This window comes from Delphinus delphis, chromosome 5 (assembly GCF_949987515.2).
Source record: "Delphinus delphis chromosome 5, mDelDel1.2, whole genome shotgun sequence".
Taxonomy (NCBI): Eukaryota; Metazoa; Chordata; class Mammalia; order Artiodactyla; family Delphinidae; genus Delphinus; species Delphinus delphis.
The window spans coordinates 49,640,064-49,655,210 of record NC_082687.1 but is presented as its reverse complement, the minus strand read 5'-3'; the positions used below and the strand labels follow the sequence as shown (position 1 = coordinate 49,655,210).

Sequence of the window (15,147 nt, the reverse complement as noted above, 5' to 3'; positions counted from 1 at the left end):
AAAGAAAGAATTATGTCCAGTATACACAAAATATAGTTGGTGTGGAATAACTTTTTGCACTATTCCTTACTCAACTCCTCCCTCTACTGCTATATTCCAATGAATTAAGCAACACTACATTGAGATACCAACATGAAGATAATACATGAAAATAGAACTCTTTAAAGAGCTGTCACATGGTGAGCTGAGTGGCTGGATAGTGTACAAGTCCATGACACACTAAATTAAGGTGACTGAAAAGCCACAGTGGCAGGCAGACCTATCAGAAATGTATGGACTAGAATGAGGCAGCTCTCCTTGAGTAAAAGTGTTTTTTAAAAGCACAAAACTGGGCTTCCCTGGTGGCACAGTGGTTCAGAATCTGCCCGCCAATGCAGGGGACACGGGTTCAAGCCCTGGTCCGGGAAGATCCCACATGCCACGGAGCAACTAAGCCCGTGCGCCACAACTACTGAGCCTGCGCTCTAGACCCCGCAAGCCACAACTACTGAAGCCCACGCGCCTAGAGCCTGTAGTCCACAACAAGAGAAGCCACCGCAATGAGAACCCCATGCACCGCAATGAAGAGTAGCCTCCACTAGCCGCAAACAGGGAAAAGCCTGTGCGCAGCAATGAAGACCCAATGCAGCCAGAAACAATAAATAAATTAAATAAAATAATAAATAAATTTTAAAAGCACAAGACTAAGACACACTAATAATAATACCTATTATTCTAGCTTGCTTACCATGTGCCAGCATTTTATGAATCCTTTAAAACTCTGTGAAGTAAGTAAGAGTAGTATGTCTATGTCACATACAAGACAATGAAGCTTTGAGAGGTTAAGGTCATCAACTAGAAAGTGTTGCAGTCAGGATTTTAAACCACACGGTAAACAGAGTCTGTGCCCCTGACCATTTGATGGAGGAGAGGCAATGAATATTAATAGTTCCTCTAATGCATACACTGGTTAGCTTTTAGATTAAGGAATGGACTCTACATGTAAAAAAGAGAGGTCTTTACATATAAAAGAAAGAGAACACAAATTCATATGAATAATTATTTCAATCATTCTTTTTATTTGTGTGCATTAGTACATATAAAAATATATGTACTAAATATGAAGAAAAATTGTAGGAAATGTGATTATCTAAATATTTGAAGATTCATATGTTTAATCCTACTTTACTTTCTACAAGTTTCCTAAATACTATTTTTGTTTTATCAGTCACTTCAAGAACAAGACAGGCTGTTTCATGCTGCTCACAATTTGTTCTAAATTCCATAAAGATTCATCATGCTGAATTTGTGGCACTCATTTTATAAACAAGAGACTGACATTTTACCACAAAATCTCTTCTAGGGATTTATAGTTAGTCAGCAAAGTCACGTAAATGCATTCGGAAAATTAGGATGGATGAATTACATGTGGGAACAGAGATTCCTAAGCTAGGAAACTTTTCCCACGCTTTACTATCCATTCTAAAGAATACACAACTCTCAAATTCTGTTCTATGAGGTGGACAAATCTTCTTAGGGTACTGATAAAATTACAAAATATTTTTATAATACAGTGGTTCATACTTTGAGGTACGTGGTAACTAGAAAATGATTAATTCATTGCATCTTTCAGAGATTGCATAACCAAATATTTAAAAATTATGTTCAAATGTCAAGAAGAGCAGAACCAAACCTAATTTAAAATTAAAATATTTTAAATCAACACTTTCCTATATATTGCTACTAGGAATTCACGTCCTACAAACATCTTCAAAAGTCATGCATTTGTCAAAATGTATCACGTTAATTTGGTTTTACTCAGTAATCAACTTCTAGGGCGCTCTCCTAAAGGAATCATTGGAAAAATGGGCAATAACCTATATACAACACTGTGTGGCAATGTTCACTATCATGAGAAAATGGATACCATTAGGGAAATTATTACATAAAATAAGGATTATTAGTATATGATGGGATGAAAATGATGTTTATGAGGAGTTTGTAATGATATGGAAAATTACATTAAAACATCAAACCAAACAAAATCAGGTATCCAATAAAAACCCCATAATCTGTGTATTAAAAGAAGACTGAATAAGAATATGCTAAATTATAACAAAAGTTTGATATTTGGGATGATTGTCAAAAATCTGGGGGATACAGAAATAGAAGATAACTATAAAAGGCACATGTAAAGCATCTATAATCAGAACAAAAACTGATTAATTAAAAAGACTAACTCAACAATTTATAATAGAAGTAGCACAGCTTAGAAGTAAAAGCTGATTTCTATTAGAGGAACTCTGAGGAAAGCGTTCTCAAAATTCTGGTAATAACAATCCTCTTTGAGGAAGCAGTAGGGTTCCATTTAAGTCTTCACTGTCAATAGATCCAGTCCAAGCAGTATAACCAAACTCTTTATATTGAAACTACTCATGATTTTAGCAGGCAATCTGGAATTGTCCCTAATGGATTTCCAAGGTAATCTTGGTTGGCTACCCATAAGCAAAGAATGCTTAAAGATAATCGTCCTGGAAACAGAGATGACCTTAAAGATTTCTTAACATTTCTGAGCAATATTATGATTATTTGGTACCATGAAAAAAGAAAACAGTGAAAGTATGGGGAAGGAATAGTTCAGCTAACCAGCAGTAAGTTGCTGGTGATAGGTAACATGCTGCATTTAATAACATCTTCATCTAAGAAGCTTAAAGCATTTAACTTTAATCATTATGATGCTCTATGGAGAGGTGGGAGCTAAATCAGTAAAGTCAAGTGTATGATCTTTAGTGCCAGGGAAGAACAATGGCTTAGGTGGCTGAAATTCTAAATTTTACAAGGGATCCCTTTAAACTTGCTTTAGACCACATCTTTTAGTATTGCTGTTGGCGAACCGGATTGACAGATTTCAATCTTAGCTTCTTATTTCCACTGATGCCAGCAACATGGCAACTTATCCCAAACAGACTTTAGAGCAAAATTAGTGAACATTCCAAACCTGCACATAATTCTATTCAATTTGACAAATACTTATTGAGCACAAACACAAAAGCATAAAAAACTGATAAGCCTAAGTCCCTGGCTTTGTGGGGTGAAACAGGAAGTCACAAGGAGTCTTGATAACATTGAATAATTAACTGTATAGCCATTGTCACCATCCTCATTTTCCTGGGGACCAATTAAACCTGGACAGGAGCACAGAACAAGAGCATTTTAGGAATATCAGAACACAGCCAAATCCCAGTAAGATAATAACCTGCTTACTAGATCTATGCACTGAATAACAAATATTTGAGAGCCCACAAGGTACCAAGCTCTGTTTTATGTACAGGGGATACAGCAGTCATCAAGACAAAGTCTTTGCTCTCTCAAGGGCTACGCTAGTGGAAACACTTATTCTATACCAAGGAGAAGGTACAGTGACACACTACACCTTGAAAACCAAACAAGTACCTGAAAATGATGAAAAATTATTTCTCAGGAAACCAGGTATTTGAGAGGACAAATTAGCAACTTTATTTGGTTAAGAATAAAATGCAATGAAATTTGAAACTGGGAAACAGAAATAGGGCAGAGAAAGATGGATATGCCCCAATTCTAAGAGCGGGGGTGGGAGAGGGAAGACAGCTGAACACCAAAGCCTTAACAATGATTTTTCCTCTGATAACACTCAAGTAATCTCAAAGGCGTGGCTTATGAAACAAAAGGACTCAGAGAATTCTTTTTTGGATTCTCCAATTTCTACAGAACTATGATTATTTCCTAAGCCACATGTGTCACAGAGTAAACCTCCTTACCCAATCAGGCCAGCCAGCCAGCTACCCACAATTACCCTAGGCATCCTACCAAGGCCATATTCTGAGTCAGAAATGAAAGAGCTCCCTGATATGTCACAGAAGTAGTCTACCAATCTCATGAAACACATTTACACATATATACACATTACATACACATTCGCATATGCACCTATATGTATGTATGCATGCATGTATACATGTGCATATGTGTGGGTATATGTATGTATGGGTGTATGTATATACTGTGTATACATGTATGCATGGGTGTGTGTATGTATACATGGGTGTAGATAGGTAGGTAGATAGCTCCTCTCTGATTGACAAGGGAGCAGAGAATTCGGTGATAGTTCAAAACCTATTTGCCCGTTTTCCCAAGAGTCACACACCAAGAGGACATTTTTCCACTGGGTGGAGAAAAAAGCAAAGAAGTCACATCCGGTACTACAGACTTCATAGGTGATATATATATATATATATATATATATATATATATATATTCTAACCTGCCCCCATCACAGACTGCCCTCTACTCTAGGGGGTTGGAGCATATCAGATATATATTTTTTACTGGTCTCCTAAGCCAAATACTAAAAAAGTATGTATTGTTTTTCTATTTATAAAAAGAATTTAAAACTGGCAAAATTAATTTATCCTGTTACAAGTCACCTTTTGTGTGGGAATCCTGCTAGGAAAGTGGCACAAGTACTAGTAATGTTCTTATCAATCCGGGTGCTGGATACCCAGAAGTGTTCCCTTCGTGAAGAATCAGCAAGGTGTACACTTATACGCACCACACTGCATGTATATTATATCTCAATAGAAAGGAGTTTTTAAATTTAGCTTCCTAACAATTTGTGGTGTGTTACTAAATTATACTTACCTCTTCTTGAGACATTAAATTATTCACAAATTATTCAGAAACATGGAATCTTCTCTAGCCAATTTGTAGATCAATAAATATAAATTCATTAATTCTACAAACCTTATTACTTTTTCCTAATTGTGTCATTGATCAAATAGCACCTCCAGGCAGTTATATAAAACTACTTTTCAATCAATTATTGGAAAAAAATTACTTAACTATATGTAGAAAAGTACATTTACCAAAACTCCAGGTTAGCAATCCCTTGATGCATGGGGACAGGGGAAAGGAATCTCATTATTGCACATCAAATTTTTTAAATATATTTTTAAATCCCTCTTAAGAACAACATAAATGATTATAACCCAAAGCCAAATGGTACACTTCTGCTATCACAAGACTCATGAGTCAAATCTATTTTTATCTTTATTTCTTCCCTTAACTCAATTCGGAAATGGTAAATAAAAATGACAATAATAAAAGAAAGAAATCTCATAAAGCAGAGGAACTTGGGAGCAGATAAATCTTCAGCAACACAACCTAAGAGTGCCCTGCCCTCTTCTCTTAAGTGCTGTTACTCATCTCCCTCTTACCAAATTAAACCAGACCTGTACTACTTTCTTCCCTGAGGACAAGAACTACCAAAGTAGTTTATATTAGCAAAAGGACTGGACCCAAAGTCTAACCCAGGGCCTCTTACATATGAGCATGCTGGGTCTATCTGAAAATTTAATCAAAGCAATATATTTTATTCCTTGTAGAATGAGTAATCTTAAAATAGTTTTTTAATTTACATATCGAAATGTTGGTATGTTTAAGTAATCAAATGTTTAAGAAATAAAAAGTAACACAGCTCTTTCCCTACTTGTTTGAAGACTGGTTAAAAGAAAAATCTGGTGCTTCCCTGGTGGCGTAGTGGTTGAGAGTCCGCCTGCCGCTGCAGGGGACACGGGTTCGTGCCCCGGTCCAGGAGGATCCCACATGCCGCGGTTCGGCTGGGCCCGTGAGACATGGCCGCTGAGCCTGCGCGTCCAGAGCCTGTTGCTCCGCAACGGGAGAGGCCACAACAGTGAGAGGCCCGCGTACCGCAAAAAAAAAAAAAAAAAAAAAGATACATGTTGGGGACGTCCCTGGTGGCACGGTGGTTGAGAGTCCGCCTGCCGATACGGGGGACACGGGTTCGTGCCCCGGTCCGATCCGGGAGGATCCCACATGCCGCGGAGCGGCTGGGGCCGTGAGCCATGGCCGCTGACCCTGCGCGTCAGGAGCCTGTGCTCCGCAACGGGAAGGGCCACAACACTGAGAGGCCCGCCTACCGCAAAAAAAAAAAAAAAAAGATACATGTTGGGGGCTTCCCTGGTGGCTTAGTGGTTGAGAGTCCGCCTGCCAATGCGGGGCACACGGGTTCCTGCCCCAGTCCGGGAAGTTCCCACGTGCCGCGGAGCGGCTGGGCCCGTGAGCCAAGGCCGCTGAGCCTGCGCGTCAGGAGCCTGTGCTCCGCAACGGGAGAGGCCACAACAGTGTGAGGCCCGCGTACCGCAAAAACAACAACAAAAAGATACATGTTGGGGGCTTCCCTGGTGGCGCAGTGGTTGAGAGTCCGCGTGCCGATGCGGGGGACACGGGTTCCTGCCCCGGTCCGGGAAGATCCCACGTGCCGCGGAGCGGCTGGGCCCGTGAGACATGGCCGCTGAGCCTGCGCGTCAGGAGCCTGTGCTCCGCAACGGGAGAGGCCACAACAGTGAGAGGGCCGCGTACCGCAAAAACAACAACAACAAAAAGATACATGTTGGGGGCTTCCGTGGTGGCACAGTGGTTGAGAGTCCGCCTGCCGATACGGGGGACACGGGTTCGTGCCCCGGTCCGGGAGGATCCCACATGCCGCGGAGCGGCTGGGCCCGTGAGCCATGGCCGCTGAGCCTCCGCGTCAGGAGCCTGTGCTCCGCAACGGGAGAGGCCACAACACTGAGAGGCCCGCGTACTGCAAAAAAAAAAAAAAAATGTTGGGGCTTACCTGGAGGCGCCGTGGTGGAGAATCTGCCTGCCAATGCAGAGGACACGGGTTCAAGCCCTGGTCTGGGAAGATCCCACATGCCGCGGAGCAACTACGCCTGTGAGCCACGACTACTGAGCCTGCGCGTATGGAGCCTGTGAACCACAACTACTGAGCCTGCGCGTATGGAGCCTGTGAGCCACAACTACTGAGCCTGCGCGTCTGGAGCCTGCGCCCCGCAACGAGAGGCCGCGACAGTGAGAGGCCCGCGCACCGCGATGAAGAGCGGCCCCCGTTCGCCGCAACTGGAGAAAGCCCTCGCACAGAAACAAAGACCCAACACAGCCAAAAGTAAATAAATAAATTAATTTAAAAAAATAAAAAGATACATGTTGCTGGCTGAATGCTATCAACTACAAATGACAAATGTCTCTTCATAGACATTGTATTTTCAATGCAGTTCTCAGTCACTTTCCTCCTGTCTGTCCTGCACTTCCTGTGGAGGTCTAAGCTTGTGGAGGAGTTCCAACAATGCTAAGCACTGAGTAAGAAGGGAGCATTCTGACACACGATGTCATATGGCTACAAACAGATATTCTGGGCCTGGATCTTGGGGTCCCTCCATTAGTTTACAAGTATGGAATTCCCTGAGCTCTCCACTATGCACTACAGCAGGTTACTGTGTAACCTCTCAAGCTTCATTTCCTTCAAATCTAAAATAGGCACAATGTGTCCCTACCCCCTAGTGCAGCTGTGAGAAACAGATGACATTAGACACATAAAGCAATTAGCACTGTGCCCGGCACACAGCACATGGGCAAAGATTTGTAACTACTTCTGCAGTAACAAAATCTTTTCATGTAAAAGATGACTTTACCATATCACCTGACAAATACACGATTTACAGAGACTGACACTCTGCCAAAAGGAAAATCATCTTTTAAAGTAACCCAAGTTAAATGTGTATGAAAAGACTGAATGGAGCCTAGCTTCTTGACAGATGACTTTCAGTTTCTGCATTCAGAACAAATACATTATTATAAACAGCTTCAAAAAAGACCATGGACTTTGGAGGACATGTTACAAGTCACACTCTCTGAGCCTCAGTGTCCTCACCCATAAAATGGGAATAATTCCCATATCGTCAGGCAATACCGAGGTTTTAGATGTTATCTGCAAAAGGCCTAACAATATCTTACACATTAGTAGATAACTATTTCAAAGCAGATGGCATAAGAAAAGCCATCAGAGGGATTATTCAAAGCTGGAAAAATTTTAAGAGAAAACTTTTCCATCATCTGTGCTTCATTTTTCTCTTCTTTGTAGCATTCTTACACTTTCTCTTCTAATCAGATTTGCTCCTCTTAATGCTACAAACGTTGATTTAATTTATCTCCATATCTTCTTCCAGTCCCTCCATCACCCTCCCAGTACCTACCAGTGGCTTGTCCAAAGACAGTTAATAAATCGACGCCTGAAAAGTCCGACTGCAGGAGAATTTTTACATCACTACAACTCAGCCCGAGGAAAGTGACACCCTCCTCCGGAAAGAGGAAGAGAAGAATAGAAATGTTACTGGACTACCAATTGTTTCTTTAACCATCAATGGGAGAAATTTCAGGAACAATATTTTGCTTCGCTTACTTCATTCCCTACTTTCTACTAAGATAAGAGTGACATCTGAGAACAAGGCTTACCTATTTGCACCATTTCTTCATTACCAGCCTGGAAAGGAGGGGGAAAAGTAAGAAAAAGAAACAGTTACTGGGTTTCATCTTATCACCTCATGCGTTTTATTTCTACCATTAATGCTTTTCAGGAGCTGGCTAATCAGGAGATGCTGGAGACCGGGATTGGTGCCTAAAGGCTGCACCTCAGTTTGTAGGAAGTTCTGTGACAGGAGCATGAGCCAATTCAATAATAATTTGGGACAGGGTGTCGTTTGCTCGTTTCAGTTTTAATTTAACATTTATGAAGCCAGCAAAAAATAAATACTGACACTCGATATTCTCTTCTGAAAACTCCGGGTACTGGGTCAGGAGTAGAAAAGAAAGTCTCTGAATTTACACGTGCAAAAAGAAGTCTAAATCCTGATGCATCAGATTTGAGGTCAGGAATCCACCAGACAATTCTGTACTTTTCACCCTATGGTCAGACCAGGCAGACCCGAGACGCTACAAAAACTCACAGAGAAATTCTGTACCCAAAGTCCCACCGGCCCTGTGCTGATGTGATTTACTACAAACGGCTCGGCTCATCCCGCTGAGCCTTCTCAAGGACTCTTCCGAGAGCATCGGGCTTCACCTTGAGTCTCCAAAGGGCGGGGGCTGGGTCGAAAAGAAACAGAGCTGCACTCAACTTCGCTTTAAAAAGAGGAGGAGTTGTGCAGAGGGGGAGGGGAGAAAAGCGGCCGGCGCCTCCAGCCTCTGCCCAGGAAAACGCAGGGCAGGAAACGTCCCCGGGCCCCCCTCCCCAACTGTCAAACCCCGGCCCTGCCGCAGTCCTCCCAGGACACGTGTCTACTGGATCGCTCCCTGTCCGGCCCAAGGACTTCCTGAAACCCCCGCCTCCGGCTGCCCGAAAAAGCTGTGAGTCAGTGAGGAGGAGAGAAAGTCCCGCGAACCCGACTCCGGCTGCTGCAACCAGAGCACTGGGATCCCGGACCCAGCGTCCAGAAGTTCATTCAGGCGCCCAGACCGCCCTCCGGAAAGAGGAAACCCAGATGGCCCGGCGAGGATGCAAATTGGCTGCACTTTGTCACCAGGAATTGTTCCGAATGCCGCAAAGTGAAGTCCTAGGTGTGACAAGCCTGGGCTCCCGAAGTGGGAGTCCAAACCTCCCGTGCCATTCAACCCCCCACCCCAGAAAGCCCCGCACGCTGCGCCCAGCCCTCGAAACACCGTCCGTGAATGCACCAGATAACAGGGAAGGGTGGGAGGGGTGAGGAGGAGAGAGAGGAGGGGAAAGAGGGGAGGAACTTTTTCGGGAAAAGGTTGGGTTTGAGTTTTTTATTGTTATTATTTTCCACTTACTTGTCCATCAGCTGAAGTCCTAACCTCTACCAGAGCGGCTGCTATCAACCAAAGTGACAGGAGAACCATCACGAGTCGAGTTCACTTTTCAACTACTGGGCAAAGCAAATGCCCAGAGCAAACCCACCCCCCCTCAAAATAAGTTTCTTGAAAAAAAGAAAAAGAAAAAAAGAACCAAAAAATGCAGAATTAAAACAAAAACAAACAAACAGAAGAAAACTGATCTTCCGTGCTTTGCTTCAATGAAAATGAAATCTGAGCTCTGAGACTGGCCCCCTCTGCTCTGCAGTTCTTTCCACTTCACCTTCTCACCCCGTCCTCCCAAACAGAGCGTGCAGGAGCGAGAAGGTGCTGCGAGCCGGGCATGGGCTGCGCCGGGAGAGGGGGAAGGGACGAGGGGCTTCCAACTATCTCTGCCCGAAGCGGCTTTTTCTAGGCTTTTCGAGCACCATGGGTCCCTAAGGTTAGCGCTGAGAATGCTTGGGTCCCCTGGAGCACAGCAGGGGGAAGTATTAGCGAGAGAGACGAGCGAGCGGGAGCGGGAGAAAGAAGCAGGGAGAGGGCGATTCCGCCGCTCGCACAGAGGTGGGGGCGGGAGGAGCCCGAGGGGAGGAGGAGGAGGCAGGCGGAGGAGGTGGGAGGAGTGGGCCGCTCGCCGGCTCCTGTTGCTCGCGAAGCGGCCGTATGCTCGCTGCCGGCGACCCGCGGGGCGCTAATAAGGCCGCCGGAGCCCCCCGGGCGGCCCCTCCCGCCGCGGCGCCCACGTCACTCGGGGCCCGGTCCCGCGCCCCCCGCGCCGGCCCGGACGGCCGGGGCGGGCGCTGCCGTCGCGGGAGGAGCGGGGAGGAGTGGGGAGGACGGCGACCGTGGCCGGCCCCAGGCAGGGTCAGGCTTTGAAGCCGCGCGAGGGGTCTCGAGTGGCCCGGGCTCGACACCCCCATCCCGGGATCTTCTCCTTCCCCGCGACATGGGCGAAGGGAGGTGGCGGGCCAGGGGAGCCACCGGCCCAGACAGGCGGGACCGGCTTTGAGTTAATTATAGGAAGGGGGAGGGTCTAAGGGTCGGTCCTGGGCTTTAGGAAATTCACCTCCTGCTCTACCTTCCCTGCTCTCCCGGCCGGGTCTCCCCGGAGGGAACCCCTGGAACCTCCAGGTCGTAACGACGCGGTCATCCTCCTTCCGGGCACCAGCCGCCTACCACGTTTTGTAGGGTTGGTTCCTACCCCCTTTCAGTTCTTGTTTATGCTTTATTAGTTTGTGTTAGTTTTAAACGATGCCGTGTCTCTTCCTTGAGTCACCCGGATGCTTCCGTTTATCACTAGAGTACACAGGCCTCAGCGTCTCTTCCTCTCCCCAAGATTAAGTTATCAAATGATTTCTGCCCTTTGTGGCCCAGTGCTTTCTGGGAGGAGATAGCACCAACCTGGGCTCCAGAGACTTGAGAAGGGTTTGCTGGAAGCCAAGCGCAGGCCCGCTTCCCTGGAGTAGACGCTTGTGGGCGCTTTCCAGGGAGCAGAGGGGGTGGAAAAGGAAATATTTCCAACCTCCACTGACCAGTTTCTGACACTCCCTCCCCAGAACAGACCATGAGAGAAGAGTGAATAGGCACAAATTTAGGTATAATTTTCAAGGCTTCGACTGGAAGGAGCCTTTCAGAGGCCTTCCTAAAATAAAATGTGTAGAAGCTTCTGTCTGTAGCTTCATGGATGCTTCCATATGTCATAGCTCCTTTTCTTTTTTAAAAATGGTGTGCGTTTGGAGGGAATACTTTGGTTCATTATTTAAAGTCTGCATCTTTAGCTTACACATGGCAGGGTTTGTGTTCACTGATGTGTTATCCGCTAAGTCTTCTCAGAATCATATATACAGGACACTTACATGTTCAAGTGAGAAACCAAACAACTGAATGACCCCACCTAGTAACATGGGGTATTACGTTAATTAGTCATTAGCTGGAATAATAATTAGACCTCAGCACTGAAGTATCTCTATATTACTTTCTCCCTTCAATTAAAGCCTTCAGCATTTTTGTAACCTACCACTGACTTACTATCTGGGGGTGATTTGCTGAATTTTGTGCCTGGTTTTCTTATTTGTTAAAAAGAAATAATCCTCGTGTTCTATAAATAAAAATTATGTCAATTTATGCTGACAAGTAAAAGAATTATAGAGTACAAATCAGAAACCCTGCATTCTAGGCCCAGCTAACAGCTGTCTGACCTTGACAAGTCACTAAAACTCTATTTTGGTTTTGCCTCTATGAGATATTTCAGCTCCAAAATTATCTGATTTTAAGCAATAACAAGTACTGTATTTAGCCATGTGATTACTGTAGTCCTTTTTGTGTTAATTTCATAAAATTCAGACATTTGCTATCATCATAACTCCTGCATAACAAGCAATTCGTGTGACTTTCATAAAAGCAGTCTCTTTAGATGTTTTTGGCCATGACCATGGAAAGAAATGTATTTTATACTGTGACCCAGTAAAAATTTTCATGATTCAGTATTTATTACATGCAATAACCCTGATATTTTCTATCTTATTTGTTTTGCTTTGTTTTGTTTTGTTTCCCAAATACTACTCAGGATCCGCTTCATTGATTTCACAACCCAATGAGTCCATGACCCTCATTCTGACAAACATTAATTTGAGAGTATATAATAAGGTTTATGTTTCTTGGATTCTACATAAGTTGAGTTCTTATTAATAAGACTCTCCCAATATACAAAGTTTCCCAAAGTATGTCCCGAAAATTAAAAGTTTCACCAAAAAAACAAAAAAGAATTCTGACAGTTTGTGAAATGCTCATATGAACACAATGAAATGGGTTACTTTATTTCAGAACTTCCCAGGGACTTTAATATCCTAAGTGCATTGTAAGTGTTCAAGAGAGAGATGTAGTGCACTCGATCCTCCTACTGATGTGACCACAGAATGCTTTTTTCTCATGCTTTATCCTCTGAGGAACACACTTGGGGAAATGCCATTATGAAGACCAATTACTAAAGTAAAATGAACTTTGAGATAGGTAGGATTCACATACAGATTCCACCTCAGTTTTCTCAACTCTAAAGTCGGTTTACTAACGATGCTTCTGCAAAATGTTCATGAAGATTAACATAATCTTGCATGTAAACTGTTGAGCACATTGTCTAGAACATAGTAAGGGCTTAAATGAAGATTTTCTTAGATGAATCTGTATGGCGTATGTATAGATAACCCACTGATAATGAAATATGGCAAGTTCTAAGAAAAGTAGGAAAATATAAACAACTAAAATATTATGAACTTTTCATTTCACCAGAGATAACAGTAGGAATAAAAGGCAAAGAAGTCACTGAGTTCCTTCCACAAGCTGACCCCTGCCTGCCTGCGGAGCATCAAATCCCCGCCCTTCCCTGCAGGCTTCTTTGCCTTCAGCAGCAGTGGTTTGTTCCCACAACCCCCATCCACACACTTGCTCATATTGGCTTCCCAGTCATAAGACCCTTCCTCTTCCTGTCCCCAAGTCAAAGAAAGGCAAATTCCAGGAGATGCTAATTGGTGCTCCACAAAATACTAAAGCAATACTTTGAGTATGTTTTCTTCCAAAGTATGTTTTAAGTAGAGAAATAATCTCAAAAGTAATCATATGTATGTAGTCTCCCTAATTGTGAAATCATCCCCTTTAAGACTTAAGTTTCATGAAGTCGATTGATATATGGATATTTTAACCTGTGCATCCTTGTGTTGGCAGCAATTAACTAAGCGGAGAGGTTTGTGTGTGTGTATTTTCTGTTTGATGCTGTCAAGTCAATGTTGTCTATCTTGTCATAACTTGACATTTTGACACCTAATGTTTATTGTATACTAAACATAAAAATTTAAAAAACTTGTCATTTCTTACAGCAAATAATTCATTTATAGGTTTGTTGCTGTTTTTGCTGTTTACCTTTCCCACACTTTTTTTTTTTACTGAGACTTTTTTTTAAGAGCAGAATTGAGGTTCGCAGCAGAATTGAGGGGGGAAAATACAGAGATTTCCCAGATCCTCCCTGTCCCCAAACATGCCATAGCCTGCCCTAATGTCAACATCCCCCGAAATGTAACAGAAGAGTGGTACATTTGTTAGAACTGATGAACCTACGTTAACACATCATAATCACCCAAAGTCCACAGTTTACATTACGGTTCACTCTTATTTTTGTACATTGTGTGGGTTTGGACAAATGTATAATGACATGTATCTATCATTATAGTGTCATACAGAGCATTCTCACTGCCCTAAAAATCCTCTATGCTCCACCTACTCATCCTCCCCTACCCCTGGCAGCCACTGATCTTTTTTATAGTCTCCTTAGGTTTGTCCTTTCCAGAATGTCATATAGGTGAGATCATGTAGTGTGTAGCTTTTTCAGATTGGCTTCTTTCACTCAGCAATATTAATTTTCCTCCATGTCTTTTCATGGCTTGATAGCTCATTTCTTTTTAGCACTGAATAATATTCCATTGTCTGAATGTACTACCATAGTGTATTCAACTACTGAAGGACATCTTGGCTGCTTCCAAGTTTTGTCAATTATTAATAAAACTGCTAGAAACATCCTTGTACAGGTTTTCGTGTGGACATAAATTTGCAACTCCTTTGGGTGAATACCAAGGAGCGTGATTGCTGGATCATATGGTAAGAGTACTTTTAGTTTTATAAGAAAATGCCAAACTATCTTACAAAGTGGCTGTACCATTTTGCATTCTCACCAGCAATGAATGAAAGTTCTTGTTCTGCAACTTAGCCAGCATTTGTGCATCTGTGTTCCAGATTTTGGCCATTATAATAGGTGTGCAGTGGTATCTCACTGTTGTTTTAATTTGCATTTCGCTGATGACATATGAGGGAGAATATCTTTTCATATGCTTATTTGCCATCTGTATGTCTTCTTTGGTCAGGTGTCTGTTAAAAGCTTTTGGCCCATTTTTTAATTGGGCTTTTTGTTTTCTTATTGCATTTTAAGAGTTCTTTGTATATTTTAGATAGCAGTCCTTTATTTTTTGCAAAAAATATTTTTCAAATATTTCCTCCCAGTCTGTGGCTTGTCATCCTTTTGACCTTGACTTTCAGGGAGCAGAAGTTTCTAATTTTAATGAAGTACTTTCCCACACTTTTAATGTATCTAATGACCTTTGGACAATATTGATTAAATAGATTGTAATTTTTAATTTTTTCCCCATGGCCAAATAGATCTGAAAAATTCTCACCTTTGTTCCAAGTGTAAGTACAGAACTTTATTGCATCATAATTGACTAGATTTATATCCACCTCCCTCTCTAAACTGCAGCTTCCTTGAGGGCATTGACCTCTGCTTTACTCACTTTCAATTACAAGTTTCTAGCACAATTTCCATCCCATAGAAGTTGCAGAGTACTTTAAATACTACACCCTGAGCACATCCAGGGAAAATTATGTCCTTTTTTCCCAACCTGGTGTTGAGCTTTGTTCCAGGTC

General features: G+C 42.8%; 1 protein-coding gene across 1 annotated transcript in view; it reads right to left on the bottom strand.

Moving 5' to 3' along the window:
* The window catches only part of ADAMTS3 (ADAM metallopeptidase with thrombospondin type 1 motif 3), a 289,253-nt gene extending 279,300 nt beyond the window's left edge, over positions 1-9,953 (bottom strand). Inside the window, exons 1-2 of the mRNA XM_060012409.1 lie at positions 9,664-9,953; positions 8,329-8,356 (exon numbers count right to left, since the gene is read on the bottom strand). Coding sequence (XP_059868392.1) covers positions 8,329-8,356; positions 9,664-9,732 — 97 coding nt within the window. The 5' untranslated portion in view covers positions 9,733-9,953. The remainder of the gene's footprint in view (positions 1-8,328; positions 8,357-9,663) is intronic.
* Positions 9,954-15,147: the final 5,194 nt, after the last annotated feature.